At 40.0% G+C, this 19,056-nt stretch overlaps 4 protein-coding genes across 4 annotated transcripts; 2 read left to right on the top strand and 2 right to left on the bottom strand.

Moving 5' to 3' along the window:
- The first annotated feature begins 34 nt into the window (after window positions 1–34).
- On the top strand, window positions 35–2,687 carry tmem30b (transmembrane protein 30B). The gene is made up of 8 exons (XM_077620814.1): window positions 35–175; window positions 431–629; window positions 944–1,051; window positions 1,129–1,236; window positions 1,340–1,430; window positions 1,505–1,642; window positions 1,739–1,945; window positions 2,159–2,687. Exons 2-8 carry the CDS (start codon window positions 441–443, stop codon window positions 2,335–2,337), a joined length of 1,020 nt encoding a protein of 339 aa, XP_077476940.1. The 5' UTR covers window positions 35–175; window positions 431–440; the 3' UTR covers window positions 2,338–2,687.
- Window positions 2,636–5,213, bottom strand: LOC144089714 (uncharacterized). Its single transcript, XM_077620815.1, has 6 exons — window positions 4,906–5,213; window positions 4,762–4,811; window positions 4,598–4,672; window positions 4,253–4,345; window positions 3,426–3,522; window positions 2,636–3,356 (listed from the first exon to the last, which is right to left on the bottom strand). The coding sequence occupies exons 1-6, from the start codon at window positions 4,940–4,942 to the stop codon at window positions 3,070–3,072; spliced, it is 639 nt and encodes a 212-aa protein (XP_077476941.1). The 5' UTR covers window positions 4,943–5,213; the 3' UTR covers window positions 2,636–3,069.
- Window positions 5,214–5,635: 422 nt separating this feature from the next.
- Window positions 5,636–13,155, top strand: wdr20a (WD repeat domain 20a). Its single transcript, XM_077620813.1, has 3 exons — window positions 5,636–5,945; window positions 7,117–7,299; window positions 8,044–13,155. The coding sequence occupies exons 1-3, from the start codon at window positions 5,682–5,684 to the stop codon at window positions 9,367–9,369; spliced, it is 1,773 nt and encodes a 590-aa protein (XP_077476939.1). The 5' UTR covers window positions 5,636–5,681; the 3' UTR covers window positions 9,370–13,155.
- Window positions 13,156–14,098: 943 nt separating this feature from the next.
- mok (MOK protein kinase) lies at window positions 14,099–18,978 on the bottom strand. The gene is made up of 12 exons (XM_077620752.1): window positions 18,581–18,978; window positions 17,505–17,619; window positions 17,312–17,401; window positions 17,113–17,183; window positions 16,957–17,035; window positions 16,420–16,468; window positions 16,155–16,333; window positions 15,988–16,089; window positions 15,702–15,875; window positions 15,446–15,605; window positions 14,533–14,718; window positions 14,099–14,465 (listed from the first exon to the last, which is right to left on the bottom strand). Exons 1-12 carry the CDS (start codon window positions 18,744–18,746, stop codon window positions 14,397–14,399), a joined length of 1,440 nt encoding a protein of 479 aa, XP_077476878.1. The 5' UTR covers window positions 18,747–18,978; the 3' UTR covers window positions 14,099–14,396.
- Window positions 18,979–19,056: the final 78 nt, after the last annotated feature.

Here is a 19,056-nt window from a genome sequence, read left to right as displayed (position 1 = left end):
CTGGGTTGTCTTGCTGATCCCAGGTCTGCTACGACGGGCGCCTGAGGAGTCTGACGTCATTAGAAGGAAACAAAGGCGGGGTTGAAGACAAGGAAGAAGACGGCAGGTAAAGGTGAACCACTGTGTTGCTACTAAAAAAAATTGACATTTTCGTCGCCATTTCAGCCGTCTTTGTGTAAGTAAACAACAAAAACTAAAACATGTCTTTATTTAAGAGCAATTTCTGTTAAGTGGTGGATGATCTGTCTTCTTTATTGCGGGCTGCGTGATTGTTTACATAAAGTTGATGTTGCTGCTCCTCAGTCTAGTTAAATCACTTCTTTTTTTACAGAAATACTATCTAGATTTGATTACTATTAACAACATTTTACAAATACTTGTTGGCTGCGATAGGAGACACAAAATGCTGATCATTATTTTTGCAACACAGGGCTTAGGAGATGGTGAACGAAGAGAACGAGTCGGTCAACCGGCCTGACAACACGGCCTTCACGCAGCAGAGGCTTCCAGCTTGGCAGCCTATGCTCTCTGCCGGCATTGTCATTCCTGGCTTTGTCCTCATCGGTTTGGCCTTCATTGGCATCGGAGTTGCCCTTTTAATCACATCACGCAGCATCCAAGTATTGGAGGTGAGAGGTTTTATTTCAACCCCGAAGCATAGCGTCAAACTCAAGGCCCAACCAGGCATATACGATCATTTAATTTGTCAGGTATTTGTATTTAAGGTCTAATATAGATTTGTCTTAATGATCACCAATTAACAGCATATATAAAGTTTAGTCTGCCATTGACTCAGAGTCAAAACATATACGGGCAGTATAAAAAGGCTGGGTTTCAACTCAACACACTCTTGACCTTTCAAAGGTGCAACGTGAGTAATTTGGTACACGGTTAGTTCATGAATAAACAATGAGCCTTTTGTTGTTTTCTCGATTTCTCACAGCTTGACTACACGGGTGTTGAGCCGAACTCTCCATGTTCTTCTTGCTTGGACCCTGCCGTGAACAACTGCGTTTGCACTCTACCGTTTTCCATCAACAGACTCTTTGAGGTAGCGCAGTTAATTAAAAAGAAGGCTTTGAATAGCACACAACATCTGCCTTTTTTGGGTGAAATTTTCTCTTACAGGGGCCGGTGTTCATGTATTATGGCTTGTCTAACTACTACCAGAACTACAGAAGGTACGGCGTCTCCAGAGACGATAGCCAGCTTTTCGGAGACCTAACATACTTCAAGGTGAGTGAAATCATTCTATGTTAGTTCATTTATATGAAATCAGTACATGTTAGTTGATTAAATGACAAAACAAATGATTGTTTTTCTTTTTTTCTTTCCCAAGGAACCCTTCGATCAATGTGCGCCCAATCGATTTGACAGCAACAACAGACCGATTGTACCGTGTGGTTCGATAGCAAACAGCATGTTTTCCGGTACTAACTTTTCATCCCGATCTGCTTGTCAAAGGATTTGTTATTGAATCACATTTTCCTTTGTTTCCCGGAAGACACGTTCAGGCTGTTTCAGATCGTGAACGGCCAACAGAAGGTCGTGCCCTTAGACGGGAAAGGGATTGCTTGGTGGACAGATTACAATGTTAAATTCAGAAACCCCAGCGTCACACCCTTGAGGAACGCATTCAATGGTTAGTATGGTTTTCTCGCACCTGTATTACGTGTCAATGGTTGTCCCTGTGCTACTTTGTGTTTTCAAGTGGTTCTAATTTGAATTTGAATTGCAGGTACTGTAAAGCCACCATTGTGGACCAGTCCGGTTTACGAGCTGGACACCGCAGACCCCGCAAATAACGGCTTCATCAACCAAGATTTCCTGGTGTGGATGCGAACGGCCGCCTTGCCGGATTTCCGCAAACTCTACCGGCGGATCACAGAGGGGGATTACGCCAATGGTCTCCCGGCAGGAAACTATTCACTGGAAATCGCTTATAGTATCCTTGTCTGTGTAATAGAAACTGGGAGTTCTGGTAGTCAAATGGAAGGCGCTGGCAGAAAAAATGATTATTGCATGACATCCCAGTTCAAATAAATGGGATGTCTTTTGCCGTCAGTGGCAGCCAAAATAGTTGATTACTTGATTTAAGTAGGAAGGCTTTTATTATCCGGTATTTCCTGTATTTCCTTAACCCTCATCCCCCTTCCAGACTATCCCGTGCGGAGTTTCAATGGAAGAAAGAAAGTGGTCTTCAGCAACGTATCTTGGATGGGGGGCAAGAACGAGTTCCTGGGTATCGCCTACTTGGTGATCGGCTCACTGTGCCTGGTCATGTCGGTGGTCATGCTAGTTGTCTACGCCAAATTCAAGTTCCCCGAGGAGGAATGAGCAAGTAACATATTTAAAAATTTAATGGCTCATTCGCAAAAGCCAAAATTACAAGTTAAGTCTCTATGGACAGTTTTGAATGTTCTCTATGATGAATCTTCTACTTTGAAGATAGATTTGCATAGATAAGTTACATTTAAGTACTTTATATTACCTGTGTGAAAATTCATTATCTAACCGTTTTTTTTGCTCAGGGTGCTTTGTTTGTTTTAATGTAATTTTTAAGCCAAAGGAATTCTCGTTTAAAATAAAGTCATATACCTATTTAGGTTGTTACATTAAAGCAATAACCCTAAAAAAGTGTTGGAAATTTTATTCTTGGAATAAAATAATACAAAACTTCTCAGAAATGTAAACTTATTATTACATACACATCCATGTTTGCTCAACTTCTGCTGTAATGAAGATTTTCACTGAATACTGAATACTATATTTTAAACAGGAAAGCCCTTAAGCTCACAGGCTAAAAATTAGCCTCCATTAGTGTTTTTTTTTTTTGTTGTCAACAGAACAGAACACAAACATGGGCATAATAAATCTATACTTGCAGACAGAAATGCTTTATCCTCGTTACCAGTAGTTAAATTATAAACGGTTAGCTCCTAACCTCATGAATAATATATTTTCATGTAACAAATCAGTTAGTACAATGAATAAAGAGTGCAATAAAGTGGATTGCAAATTCACTCGACCAGGATCCATTTAACATCTTAATGATGCAGAATGTCCTTCTCACTCTTCTTCCATCTGAGCCACACATGGCCTCTTTCTTTGGCTTGTTCCATCCGCTACAGGTGCATTCATCTTCCTCTTGAACGCCGTTTGAAGGTTACACGGCACGGGTGACCTCTCTAAGAAACTCTCGAGCATTGCGTCACCATGAAGTCGGGGGCACACTTCGATGTCTGCTGCTTGGGCGCCGGTCAGCTCTTTGCTATGCTTAGACGTCCAAACTGGAGAGGGGTCTACACATTTCATGTGCACATCCAGACGGTGACACTCCTGCTCTCTTGCAGCATCTGTAGATTTAAAAGCATTGAAAGGAGGAGGAAAGATAAAACACCCGGTGCGGTGGTGTGAGACATGACCTCCTTTTCCATGCTGCCTGGTTCGCCTGCTCGCAGCGCCGGGATTCGTGACGATGTCATCAGAGTCCTCCGAGCTCCCGTCATACGGGTCCAGAAACTACAATGGACAATATACTTTGTTAGTATCAATGTCTCGGTGCGGAAAACTACAATGGACAATATACTTTGTTAGTATCAATGTCTCGGTGCGGATTTTTTTAAACCTATCTGATCGTTTAGCCAATGCCGAGGTACGTTATGCTGTTATGTTTTGAGTAGACACCCTTCAAAAGCGTGTGCGGTCGATTGGTCGCCGGTCTTTTGGTCGCCCGGACCGCGACAACGGGCGACCAAAAGACCGGCAACAAAACAAGGCAAAACAACACGGTCTACGCATCAATAAAAGCCAACAATGGCCATGAGCAGTTTCACTGAGCCGACGTGTGAGTATATAAGAGTTTGTATGTACTACATGAGTTGTCCCCTTAGGAAGGTACGTTAGTCAGGGTCTTAACAAGTTCTCCAACAAAAAACAATAAAAGTCCGGGAAATTTGGAGCTTTTCTTTAGCCTAATAATTCATAGGGCATTACGTATGACTAAATAGTAATTTGCAGTTTGTATTTAGGGAATTTGAGCAACGATTTAAATGGTAATTATCAATAACCTTCCGGGCGACCAAAAGACCGGCAACCAATCGACCGTGTACCCTTCAAAAGCGTGCGTTATTTAAATGTAATTCAATCATCCATATCCATCGTCAGAAAACTAAAAATAAAATCACAAGTGATGGTGGTTTGCCAACATTTGCAACAAATTCCTCTGCATTCTGGCCTTCATTCATCTTACCATGGAGTAAAAGCCCCGCCGTCCAGCAGCTCCATGACGTAGTGGCAACGCCGGGCTTACACTGTCACTTTCAGGAACGCTGCTCACACATTCCTGCCACACATTAAAGAAAAGTTTTTATACAGTATGTTCGTACAGTGACCGGCTGCAGGTCAAACCTTTTTTATTAAAAAAATAAAGTGCTTTTTTAGTTGCTAAAGATTTTGGGCAACTTTTACAGAAATTCTGGTTCATTCATTTACAAAGAAAAATATCTTTTGAGGACTTTTCTGGGTTTTAATTAAGGTCAACGACGTTTTAGATCAAAATACAAGTGTTTTTAATGGATTGGTGTGTTGCTAGTACCATTGTGTTGCTGTCTGACCCCCTTGGGCTAATTTCTGAGTCAGAATCAGTGCTGGATTCCACTTTACACATCTCCTAAAAACACAAACATCATTTCCCTAACGTTCAAAAGTCAACCAAATGATTTTAAAGCATATATAAAAGGTACAAGTGGACCACTTGACCTTGTATTTGAAGGCGAGCTGCTCAACGGTGCTCGTTTGGTCAATGGGACCTAATGGAAGGGATGAAAAACAAGTTTTTGAGTGATGTGAAATTTGGCTACCTTAAAATATCAGAATATATTTTCAGCAACGTCAAGTTATTACCTGGAATTGAACGTGACCGTCTTCGCCTATAAACCATGTTGATGATTGATCCAGGTAATAGGGCGACTCATTTAAGTGATGCCACCGAACGTTGCCGTAATTCGGTTTGAGTCATCGCAAAAGAGGGCGTTATCAATTGGACACTGGCAAACAGGTGTTTATTTTTCTTTTTTCACTACAACCGCGTTTATTTCATGCTTTTCATCGAAGCGATGTGCGAGTTAGACTAAAATTCCCAAACATTTTTTTTAAATTTCCAAATGATTTTTAAAAATCTGTTCATAAAACTTGATCGTACTTGAAATCAATTCCTTTTTCGCTCAACCCAAATTTATAGATCTCACTTAATAAGATGTCTAATCCACGCTTAAATCCATGTATATGATATGAAAGAGCATCTAACAGTAATATTTCAACAATTAAATAATAATATTTTAGGCCAAAGTTAGTTTAGTCAATGATTTTCTCTAAAATCTTCCTAACTCGGGAAAAAACATGACGAATTTTATTGTTTGAAATATCATATACATATTTTTTAAGTATTAAAAGTTTTAAAAGTGTAAGTCAAACTACACGCTCCATTTATTATCATACAATGTTTATCAAACGGCACTGACACAAAATGGCCGACATGTGACGGTCATCCCGCTTGGCTCATAGCACAAATTAAGCATCTAGCGTTATCTATATTGCTTTATAAATGGCACCGACGCCCCCTTGTGGACTCTAACCCGCCCTCCCCGGTGCGTAAGATCCGGCTTGGAGGAAAGGAATGAATGTTAATTTCAAAGATGGCGGCGGAGGGAGGAGGGAAGGAGATGAACGAAATCAAAACTCAGTTCACTACCCGGGAAGGCGTCTACAAACTCCTCACTCACTCCGAATACAGCCGTCCGAACAGAGTGCCTTTCAACGCGCAGGGATCCATTCCGGTCAAGGTCTCCTTCGTCAACGTCAATGATCAGTCGGGCAATGGCGACAGGATCTGTTTCAATGTGGGCCGTGAACTCTATTTCTACATCTACAAAGGCGTCCGAAAGGTACCGGGCGATGACACAGAAACACGCACTCCCCGGTAGTTCCGTTTCTCGTTGACCCGACCCCGTAGCCTCCCCTCCGGCATCTTGGCTCAACTCTAGCCGGCGAGTGACTTTCAAATGGAGCCAGCAGGCTAGTTAGCTCTGAGCTAACTAGTTAGCAATGCGACTGACTTCTCTGCTACTTTGACGCCGATGTTTTTCAGAGTTTGCAATATTGCGCGTCTTTATTTGGTGTTCCTTGTTAGTTGTCACGGTGTTTAAAGTAACGATCAAATAGTTTGTTTCTGACAGTGACAGTTCCCGTACCACCTGTCGACATCCCGGAGTCTGACAGGTGTCAACTGTGTTTTTGTGAGATCGATGAATGTTCCACGCAGTTTTTCACTAATAGAAATACACTAAATGTCATTATTTCATCGTAAAATCTGCTAACTTTGCTGCAAACCTCCAGAAACATTCTAGAGTCCAAGCCATTTAAAAGCGTATGTCCATTTAAATGTATTGAAATTAAACTTGGACGATGGTAGACGTCCAGTTTTAGAAGATTTTTTTCCCCCACGTAAACCTTTATTTGTTATTGTTTGCCCCATTCTACTTCGATCTCAGAGGAAATAGAATAAAAAGCAAGCAAAAGTTTCCAGAGTATTTTGCTGCCATTGACGGTGCTAGACGTCCAATTCATTTGGCCAGATGAACTGAACTGGTCTCCCAGTTTAAATATACTGGATGTTTATCATTGTTACTGGCAATACTATGATTTTAAAATTAAAAACAACAATTTTAGTGTTTTGGGGGGCCACAACTAGGGTACTAACTCATTTTATATTTTTAATTAATATTTTAATCCTTTATAATTTCATTTATGCATTGGAAATAACTAAAAATAATGACTAAAAAATATTCTTATGATTGAGATCGCGTCTACATGTGTACATTTTCGGCAAAATAGCCAACAAAAAATATATTTTTATTATCCACAATAAAAAAACAAAACTCTAAATAATTTATAACATTTCTACAGTTCCAGTCCATTTAAATTAAGAGAACTGTATTGAGATGCCATCTTTAAAAAAAAAAAGTAGAAAAAAAATTAAAAAATACTGACTGTGCCAATCCATTTGATTGAAAGGCAGCCATCATTAAGACACGCCCCTTTTGCCCCCTCCCACAGGCCGCCGACCTCAGCAAACCCATAGAAAAGCGCATCTACAAGGGAACGCAGCCCACCTGTCATGATTTCAACCACCTCACCGCCACGGCCGAGAGCGTTTCGCTGTTGGTGGGTTTTTCCGGTGGACAATTGCAGCTCATCGACCCCATCAAGAAGGAGACCAGCAAGCTCTTCAATGAAGAGGTATGGAAAGCCTGTTGGGTTTTGAGATGCTTTTTGGAGCGTGTTGAACTCTTGTCAATCCATTGTGGGGTTTTTATGGCGGTTTTCATGACTTTTGTAAGTATTTTCAACCTTTTTTTGTAGAGTTACTCGAATAGCACTCCTAATTTAGATGTTCATCGACAGTGATGGCTTTGGAAGCAAAATATGGTAACTTTTATCCCATCTTAAACCGGTTTTAAAATTGAGAGAGCAAGAAGCTCAAGGCTAAATTGTCCAACCTGTTTGTTAGGGAAGGGAGTTTTTTCATCATTTTAACCAAAGTACGGAATTTGTGCATTTGTTTAATTTTTTTTATTACAAAAAATAATAATTGGAAACACTTTTTTCTTAAGTTTGGTCTTACAACTTTTTATTATAGCAACAGGATTTCTAATATGATTTTTTTTGCAATATTGTCTTATACTATTACTGTTTTTTAAATCACATGCCGGTATATTAAACTATAAAAGAAATAGTCCCCACGTATGGAGGCCTATTATTATTTTTTTAAGTCAGCAAAAACAGTCATTTTACCTCAAAATATTAAAACGCCCTCTTGTGGTTCTCACCGGCAAGTGTTACATGCCGCAGAGTGCAAACTCCCCAAAATAGCTCATTACTGATCTACGTTTTTCCGCCATATCTGACACGTTCACGTTTTCAAACTGCTTATCAGCCGGTGTCTATTTTCGGTCTTCTTGTCCCGCCCCTCCCTCCCACCAGAGACTAATAGACAAGTCCAGGGTGACGTGCGTGAAGTGGGTTCCCGGTTCAGAGAGCCTCTTCCTCGTGTCGCACGCTAGCGGCAACATGTACCTGTACAACATGGAGCACGCGTCTGGCACGGCGGCGCCGCACTACCAGCTTCTCAAGCAGGGCGACAGCTACTCGGTGCACACCTGCAAGAGCAAATCCACGCGCAACCCGCTTCTCAAATGGACCGTGGGCGAAGGCGCCCTCAACGAGTTCGCCTTCTCCCCGGACGGCAAGTTTCTGGCGTGCGTCAGCCAGGACGGCTTCCTGCGCGTGTTCAACTTTGACGCGGTGGAGCTGCACGGCACCATGAAGAGCTACTTCGGCGGCCTGCTCTGCGTGTGCTGGAGCCCCGACGGCAAGTACATCGTGGCGGGCGGCGAGGACGACCTGGTCACCGTCTGGTCCTTCCTGGACTGCCGGGTGATCGCGCGCGGTCACGGGCACAAGTCGTGGGTGAGCGTGGTGGCCTTCGACCACTACACCACCAGCGTGGAGGAGAGCGAGCCGTTGGACTTTAGCGGCAGCGACGAGGACTTCCAGGAGCAGTTGGCCAATTCGGGGCGGGACCGGGCCAATAGCACGCATTCGCGGTTGTCCAAGCGCAACTCCACCGAGAGCCGGCCCGTCAGCGTCACGTACCGCTTCGGCTCGGTGGGCCAGGACACTCAGCTGTGCCTGTGGGACCTCACCGAGGACATCCTCTTCCCGCATCTGCCCCTCTCGCGGACGCGGACGCACACCAACGTCATGAACGCCGCCTCCCCGCCCGGCGTCTTGGCTTCCGGCACCACCACCACCAACGCCACTGCCGCCAACGGAAGCACCGGCGGGGCCAACGCTCCCGGCGCGAACTCCGTCTCGGCGACGTTGCCGCGTTCCAACAGCCTACCCCACCCCGCCGCCACAAATAACGCGAACAAAGCCGGCGGCGCGGCGGACGTCGCCGTAGCCACGGGTGGGGGTAAGTTCGCCACGCTGTCGCTGCACGAGCGCAAGGAGCGCCACCACGAGAAGGACCACAAGCGCAACCACAGCATGGGCCACATCAGCAGCAAGAGCAACGACAAGCTCAACGTGGTGACCAAGAGCAAGGCGGACGCCGCCAAGACGCTGGGCACGCCGTTGTGCCCGCGCATGGAGGACGTGCCGCTGCTCGAGCCGCTCATCTGTAAAAAGATAGCGCACGAAAGGCTGACTGTGCTCATATTTTTAGAGGACTGCTTAGTGACTGCGTGTCAGGAGGGATTTATTTGCACATGGGCCAGGCCGGGCAAAGTGGTGAGTTCTTTTTAACCCGGGCCGGTGGCGAGATTTCGCGACCGACGATCCCGTAGCAATTCTAGAAATGGGTTGCCTATCACATGGCCTTCCCCCTCCCCACGCTGCTCTGATGCCAAAATCGCGCGAGAGATGGTCCGTTTGTGTTAGCGCATCCTCGAGTGCAGTGTTTCCCAACCTTTTTTTTTATTTAGCCGAGGCACGTTTTCGTAGCGGAAAAATGGCGCCCACCAAACAAGAATGGCACAAAAATTATGTTTCCTCGTAGGAATTCAATTCAGAATTAGGGGAGAGCGGTGTTGGTTGTCAACATTTTTGCTCTGTAGTGAATGTCTTCCTGTCATAAATTCCGCATGGATTTATGACAAGCAAGCTCAATATCTTGGGTTGCATTTTATAACATTTTCCTCCTGTAATTCATCATCTCATAAAGATCTTTTGACACTATATGACAATCATTCCAATTTTGGAGTGGCTTGTTAGATGCTGTGGGATTGGTTGTCACCTAAAATTTTTTTTTTTTAATGATAAGAATATTCTGAATGAAATTTTGGGTTTTAAAAAAATAATCTAAATGGCGGAATATGACAAGAATACATTGTTGCCATTACATTACAACAGGCTTACAATGATTCTCCAACAAAACAGTAGTTGTTTAAAGACGAACTTTAGTCCTCACACTTTCTAATTGCATCACTTTGATAAGTAGAAACATATTGAAAACCTTGTAATTTGGATTTGAATCATTTTAAAAAGTAATTACCTCTTACCACAAAGTGATGTGATGGTACCACTGTAAACAATTGATCATTTCAACCCATGTCACAACAGACCCCGTTCTCCCCTACACGATAGAAAAGTGTCCCATGTGACTGAAATTCATATTTAATGTGTTAAACGTGCATTTCAGTATGAGGCAAAAGTCACAAGTCACCATTTGGAGACCGTGTGTTTGTATGAAAGAATTTCAGTTCAATATATGGAAGATAATTCCTGAAGGATGCAGAATTATAATGATAACTCAAACCAAACCCATTTTTGATTTTTTAAAAATCTCTATTCAGCACCAATAAAACTTTTTTTAAATATATTTTAAGCCTTAAGATATTCCCAAAGCTTACTGTTGCCACACCAGAAAAAGAAATAAGCTTTGTGTCAAGGTAAACTGTGACAAATTTGGTTAAAAGCCCATTTCGCACAGGATGTGGATTACCCATGTGCCCCATTATTACATATATTAATATTCAGGATTCAAGTTAGAATGGAAAAATACGAGGGTTTCCTCCAGAGATTGCCAAAGCCTGCTGGTCGACAACCTGCCTGGCAACCCGCCATGTTTTAGGAAGCATATAAGCAGAAAATAAAAAATGTAAGTTGACTGGAATAATGATTTAAATGAGCAATTAAACGTAGTCTTATAGAGACATTCTGCAAATACAGCTTTAACAAACAAAATCAATGCAATTCAGTGCAATGGCAAAGAGCTCGGTCTGGTTTGTTCACATATCCATCATCAAATATATAGTTTTTAGCACTGTTTTAGCCTGGTGGATGAACGAGAAAAGCCTGGTGACCAAATAGGCTTACAAATCCCTGGAGCAAATCCTGAATTTCACATTTTGATGCGACAAATTAACGCCACTGCCATTGACGGTGATAAACAGACAATCTATTTTGTCACTGTCAAAATAGATTGGACGTCTATCGCCGCAATGAAGAATGAAAAATGAGCATGTTTTTGTGTACTACATGCAACATGACTGTGATAACACTCACTGTGAAAGCTTTTTTTAATTTTTAGCATAAGTAACCAATCATTTTGCGACCACTTGCTAACCTAACGTGGCCCAGGGGTTGGGAATCACTGCTTTCGCGCACCCATCATTCATCGCGCTCTGCTTCTTTGCTCCGAACAATCTCGAATGCGCTTCCTCACGTGCTCACAATTAATTCAAAAGAAAAAAAACGTACTTCCATGAAACTTACTGCAGGGTTTAGAGGCGAGCTTAGGAAGAATCCATTTGTTTTTTCACATTGAAAATGTCTCCTAATGCACAAATCAAAGAAAAAGTGTAGACATATGCATTCAAATACACCAACATTGAGAGGAACTATATTTTAAAGATGCGCTATATGACATAGAAATTTAAAACTGGCACTTTTTTGGAACATCAGCCCTCACTTGACATCAAAAATAGCCGATTTTAACTCAATAATGATTTTTTTTCCCTTCTCCCAAGTTTTATTGTCCTCCCCAAAGCAAGACAGCTATTCTAACGGGACAATAGTATAGTCGACAACACGATATATGTTCTGCTGCTAAAGATAAAAAGACCTGCAAGCCACATGCTGGTTTTGAGTGTTCCAAATTTTTATTTTTTATTTCTTTCGAGATTTTTTGCATATGAGAAAATTCCCCTGCCAACCAAACATGATCACGTCCAATTGGCTGATAAGTTAAAGGGACAGACAACATTTAAAATCATTTTTCAAGGCAGAGATGGGGAAAATATTTAAATACAAAATAATGGCCTTGTTGACATCCATTAGGGTCCATGTACCTTTTTTTTGTATTATTATTTTTTCCTTCTGATTTGGGAAAACAAGACTCTAAATTTTTTATGTTCTCCAATAGGTGGATGAGTTAAAGGGACAGACAATATTTAAAATCTTTTTTTAAGGCAGAGATGGGGAAAATATGTAAATACAAAATAATGGCCTTGTTGACATCCATTAGGGTCCATGTACCTTTTTTTGTATTATTATTTTTCCTTATGATTTGGAAAAACAAGACTATTTTTTTATGTTCATGAATGACTGGATTATCCTCCAAAAACAAGACATTTTAGGGATGCGCCTAATTGAAAATGTTGAATGTAATACTTCGACAAAGACAGTCATAAAAATGTTTAAAGGCATTGTCTGTCCCTTCGACCGAAATCAACAAAAACGCAAAACATCCAACCACATCGTCACCTCTAGCTATGCCGTTTTGTTAAAAAGAATCATCCTCATGTATCTTAATAGGCATACCTCCTTTTTTTTAAGCATAGGAAAAAGGTTGCCCATGCCTTAAAGAGGAAGACAGCGTCAAGGGGAAAAAAAAGGTGCAATGTGGACTGTTGTTCTTATTACTGTATTTTTACTTTGTTAAAACATCATTCTCCTGTGTCAAAACTCACCCTGAGTGGATGGTTGCATAACACATTATTTTTTTGGAAACTATATGTGTAGCCTAGACTGCTCAGGGTTATTCAAATTTGAGTGAAGCTTTTTTTTTTGGGACGATCAAGCGAGCATTTGGGAATGTTGCAACCAATTGCGTCTGTCTTACACAATGACTTTTGCACTGATTTTTTTTTATTTTTATTCTTACTACTACTACTACTAGTACTACTCTATTGGAACAAAAAAAAATCCCAACCCCCCCAAATAGCTGAAAACTGGATGCTGCAATTAGTCTTTTTCAACAAAAAGAAAAAAAGTTTGCACTTAAAGTTTATTAGATGATTAAAAAAATGGCTTTACATGTTTTTGTGCTGTGCTCACCACTCACAGATGGCTAATGCATTAGATAGAGAGAGAAAACTATTAAAATTCTTTATCTATTGAACATTTATTTTAATATTTTGTTCAGATTGAAATGTGCTATGTGTCATACTGTCTATTGTCATTGATTTGATGATGGGGACGGTTTGGGAGGACAAATTTAACATTTCTCCAGTTTTGCCATGGATAGTTATATTTCTAAAGCCTAAAGTATACATATTAATATTAAAAAATAATCTTGAGTACACCGTTTCCCTCTTTTCCAATGTCTGTGTGTTTTGGCTATCAAAATACTTTTTTTCATTTTCAGTGTTTGTACCTGGTTCCATAAACAAATATTTAGTTCCTAAATGTGGTTTTTAACACTTTTCTTAAATCTGTTTAACCACTTTAGCAATTTGGTTAATATTTTTTTTAATGTTTTTTTATTCATCAGTCAGAAAACAATACCTTCATTTATAAAATACTTTATCAAATACTTTTTTTTTTCATTTTCAGTATTTGTACCTGGTTTCATAAACAAATATTTAGTTCCTAAATGTGGTTTTTAACAATCCTCTTCAATATGTTTAACCATTTTTTCAAATTGGTTAATAATGTATTTTTAAATTTATTTTTTATTTTCTTATTCATCAGTCAGAAAACAATAGCTTAATTTATTTTAAAAAAAATCATTTTCAGTGTTTGTACCTGCTTTCATAAACAAATATTTAGTTCCTAAATGTGTTTTTTTTAACGATCCTCTTCAATATGTTTAACCATTTTTTCAAATTGGTTAATAACGTATTTTTTTTATTCATCAATCAGAAAACAATAGCTTAATTTATAAAATACTTTTCATTTTCAGTATTTGTACCTGCTTTCATAAACAAATATTTAGTTCCTAAATGTGGTTTTTAAACACTCTTAAATACGTTTAACCACTTTAGAAAATTGGTTAATAATTTCTTTTTAATTTTTATTCATCAGTCAGAAAACAATACCTTAATTTATAAAATATTTTTTTTCATTTTCAGTATTTGTACCTTCTTTCATAAACAAATATTTAGTTCTTTAAGGTGGTTTTTAACACTTCTCTTAAATATGTTTAACCTTTTAAGCAAATTGGTTAATTTTTTTTTTTTATTAAAAAAAAATTCATCAGTCAGAAAACAATACTACTTTAAAGTTTTAATTGGCTTTTACATCAGAGACAACAGTAAAATGCAGATTCATGAGTTAATGGATTCATCAGGGCTATAAAGGTGCCTGGTAGGCTACATAGTAAGCATAAAAGTGCTAAATAACATCTACAGTGTGTGTAAATAAAGATCAGATTAATAAATGACAATATAATTGGTTCATTGTACAATTTTTCTATGTAGAAACAAAATTGTTCTTGGTCACATCATTGGATGTTATGGATAGCCCTTCATTGTAAAGCAGAGTAACAAAGGGGCTAATGCTATCTTTATTCTGCTCAGCAAAAAATAGTTTGCGGGAGTGTGTTATCTTCAGTAGTGCATCTTGTCCAGAGGTGGCATTAAACCCGTCTTCAGGTCTGCCGTCTGTTGGTTGTTGGTCTGTGTGGATGCAGCAAATAAGGATTTTTGGGAAAATGAGGTGGAAAATTAACTATTAAGTATTTACCTTGGCCAAGTGTGAATGGCACTTCTTTGTGGCGATTGCGGGTAGCGCCCCCCGATAGTTGAAGGCGAACGCCGTGGGGCCCGGGACGGAGCGCTGCGGTCCCGGGGAGGTCATTTTGATTTTGGGTAGTTGGTAGTGGACGCCATTGCGTCGGCTGGGGGGCTCGTCTGTGTGTTTTGGGTTGTGCTGAAAAAAGTGGATAGTTGTTTTTAGGATATGAAAACGTAGGTATCCTGATGACCTTGAAATTGACCTTTTGCTGGCAATACCTGTGCTCGATGTCTAATCCATTCTGACTGGAAAACAACTCATATTTTTTTAATAAATTTCTTTATTTTGAATGTTCATCAATATATTTTTAATTTAAAGACTGACTGGAAAACAGCTCATATTTTTTAAATAAATTTATTTATTTTGAATGTTCATCAATATATTTTTAATTTAAAGACTGACTGGAAAACAACGCATATTTTTTTTTATAAATTTCTTTATTTTGAATGTTTATCAATATATTTTTAATTTAAAGACTGACTGGAAAACAACTCATTTTTTAAAATAAATTTCTTTATTTTGAATGTTCATCAATATATTTTTAATTTAAAGACTGACTGGAAAACAACTCATATTTTTTTTTAATAAATTTCTTTATTTTGAATGTTCATCAATATATTTTTTAATTTAAAGAAAAAGCATAAAAAACTACATTTCTACTTTTATTCTATATTCCTTTATTTAGTTAAAAACAGGAAAACCCAGACTCTGCCCTTTTTACTTTTCTAAATTGCATTTATTTTGTTAGCAGAAAAAATTTTTAATTCTTAATTTTTTTAGCATTTTACGCATAAACAGGGTCACATTATATCGGACTTTAGTGCATGTTTGAAAGGGGTTGATGTCTCTGTGAAGAACTTACGGTAATTAAAGGGGTGGGCCGGGTGTGTCGCCCCCTCATTTGCTTGCTAAGTCGAGTGGGTCGCCACAAGAGGTCTGAAGTGACCTGAGGTATGTTTTTATGTACACTCTCAAATAGCCCACCGACTCCAGAGTTGCTTTCACTTTTCTTTTCTGCCAACCTGACAAAAAGACATATTTTTTTATTATGACGAAAGAATGGACCAATGGCAAAAAGTCTTCTTGCTGTAAAAAGTTATAGAAGGCCAGAAACTCACCGTAGCTCCCGAAAATAAGCGTGCCTCAAGGCTGTGGACGCCGTGATGCGTTCGTCGGCGTCGTAAGCAAGCATCTGATAGAGCAGCGAGACGGCGGGGGCGGCGCAGTTGGGCAGCAGACGTGAGATTCCGCTGCCCTTCTTGGCAGGGAAGTTGAAATGCATCGTTCGAGACCTGCACGCAATACGTAAGGATCGTTGCAAATGGCGGCCGGTTGCTTCTAGTTTTGTTGTTACGTTTTTGGTCAACGGAAGAAATTTGATGAAGTTTTGGCGTGACAACCTACTGCTTAAATTTGCGCAGAACGCTTTGGTCGGGAGTGCCCAGGACGTCGTGGATTTTGGCAATCTGGTCCAACTCGTTGGCACCGGGGAAAAGAGGGTTCAAACTGAAACGGGGGATTGGATTAGACGCCTGTGGCCGTCAAGGGCAGCAGATGAGTTTGAGAGTCACCTCATAATCTCGAAGAAGACACAACCGGCGCTCCACATGTCCATTTTGAGACTGTAGTAGCCATCGGTCATGAGGCACTCGGGGGCACGATACCAGCGTGTGGAGATGTACTCGGTGTGCGGCGGCGTGGAGTAAACGCTCCTGCACGAGCCGAAGTCGCCCAGCTTTAAAGTGTTTTGCTAAATAAAAAAATAGGATATATCAATATAAGTCCCACTTTTGATGATTTGACCAATAGAAGAAAAAAAAAGAAAATAAATCTCACTTTGATGAGAATGTTTTCTGGTTTCACATCTCTATGGAAGATCCCAGAACTGTAAAAAATAAAATAGTAATATATATCTATTTATATATAAGTATTTTTCAGATTATAAATCTCACCCGCCAATCAATACGCAATAAATAGGAAAAAAACAATATATATGTCATTTTTGGGAGGGATTTGTTTTATTGTGTGTTGACTACTTATTTATTTATTATTTATTGATCATTTGTGCACTTAATGGGGAATCTTTAAATCTCATTATACTTGTATAATGACAATAAAAGCATTCAATTCAAAACAAAGAACAAACATGCATTAAAGTAACAATAGTAAAATTGAGAACAATCGGCTAAATAGCCATTTTTAACTTTTTTTTAAAACTGTAGCCTAATAAAACATAACTGGCTGTCAGTGGTCAGAGAGAAAGAATACATATATAAGTCGCAGGCCCAGCCAAACAATAAAAAAGTGATTTATTGTCCAAAAAAAATCAGATAATTAGAAACAATTTGGTGCACAATGTGATTTTGTAGTTACCTGTGCATGTGGTCCAGGGACTTGCACAACTGGTACATGTAGTGTCTGACCGTCTGATCTGGGGGCGGAGTCTGTTTCGCTGTAAGGCAACGGCGTATCGTTCAGACCACAAGGTGAAAATGACATTTTGATATTGTTGGGAAGAGTTCGGCCTACCTCGAATGAACTCGTAGATGTTCATCTCCATCAGCTCGCAGATTAAAGAAACCGTGCCTGTTTCCTTGTCGCTGAAACGACGAATCGGGGGAAAATCGGATGTGATGATGGACGTGGTGAGGTGAATTATGCATCTTTACGTAACCACGCCATTGTCACAGAGTCCAGAAAAGCAATAAGAATGAATGTAAAGACTCACAAAATGAGTTCATGTAGGTGGATAATATTAGCATGTGGGCTGAGTCTCCTCATCGCCTGAACCTCACGCAGATTGTTGGCCTGTTCCACACTTCCCAAGATAGGACACAATATTTACAACCAAATATATAGTCAGAATATATAAGGCAAAAAAAACATAGTCTTTTACATACATTCCGAATTTGCCTGCTCACCTATTGAAGGTTTGCTTCATGGTCTTGCACGCATACAACTTGCCATCCTTCAGACTTTGAGTTTTGACCACCACGGAGAACGAGCCTTCGCCGATCTTCTTGATTATTTTGTAGCCTGTGAGAATATACGTGCTTTTTATAGTTTGTGCGGGGCAACAGCAGATTTTTTTTTCTGCCTGAGAAGCTCAATAGACATTGAATACAGTACAGCAATAAAACCCTTGTGGACCATTAAGCACACCGGGGTTGGGAATTGGGATTTGGGGGAAGGGAGAACAACTTCCTTTGTTGTTCTACTTATCTGCAGTAAGAAGCGATCATTAAAATTACACAACATTCAAAAATATCAATACTAAATCAAGGTTATTGGTGGTAGTAATACACAGTGGTTGTTAAAATGAGACTACAATCCGTGACTATTGACCAAAATGGGCATTATGTTTTTTTAAAATGTGTTCCATATTGTCACCTCAATTGCTGAATATATGTAACAGCAAAACAAATAATAGTTTTCCTACAATATCAATGCCATATGGATTTATTTATCATAAATAACCCAGAAATAATTGTTATTAAACAACAGTTCTAACTGTATTAACAGTGAGAAACCTTTACTGTAAACACATTGTACACACTGAAAATCAAGGGAAAATACAATATTATTGTGCATTATTATTATTTCTCAGTCGTTTTGCATTGTAATACATGACTTCAAGATAAAGACATCCATGAAATATCAACTCGCGATGCATTTCTCTGCTTTGTCAATTTTTGTAGCGGCCACTGTAATAAACACAAGGCCTTTCAAATGCACACTTTTATGAAATTTGCTTATAGAAATGCGCTTAGCTCCGCTAACCCGGCTGCTCGCTTGACCGTCGCCTTGGCAACGGAGCACGCTTTCGCCCTCCCCTCTTGACCCAGCCGGCGAAAGGCTCAGACGTCTTCCGCTTCTTAAATGGATACTTTTAATTCCCTCGCTTACAAACGGAATGCAAATATCTGGGGTTTAACCAAATGCAAGGTTGTTGTGATCATTATTCGTCGAGAAATGGCTGTAAAAATACACTCCATACCCTTTTTCCAGAGGTGGGCGGTGACCGCAAGCTCCCCTGCCTTGTCACCAGGTTGCAGGCTCCGGTCGCTCCGGTCCCTCCACTCGCTGTTCGACGACGTCTTGCACGCATTCCGAAGGTTTGCCCTGTTTTTAACACCGATGAGCCAGTTGGAGTAGTGCAACATGAGTGCACACTGGCTTCCGATAGGCCTAGCATGAGCCTAATGCTTGAACAAGGCCACAAAATAGTTCCTAATGAGCCCAATTGATATCGGGAGTGAAACGTCGCCGTTAAAATCACTCCGCTCACTCGGGTGGGGCTACTTATGCTTCACGTCACTTTTTTCGTATCTTTTTTTTCCATGTAAAAATCCTCCCAATGCATACTCGCAACTTGCATAAGCCCATTACCTAATTATTATTATTTTTTTTAATTGTCAGTGAACATGAAAAAAAAACAGCTCGGTGCAAAGTACGCATGCGTAACATCTATGG

Source organism: Stigmatopora argus, chromosome 15, assembly GCF_051989625.1.
Source record: "Stigmatopora argus isolate UIUO_Sarg chromosome 15, RoL_Sarg_1.0, whole genome shotgun sequence".
Lineage (NCBI taxonomy): Eukaryota > Metazoa > Chordata > Actinopteri > Syngnathiformes > Syngnathidae > Stigmatopora > Stigmatopora argus.
Note: the sequence above shows the minus strand (reverse complement) of the source record. Positions and strands in the feature narration are given on the sequence as shown.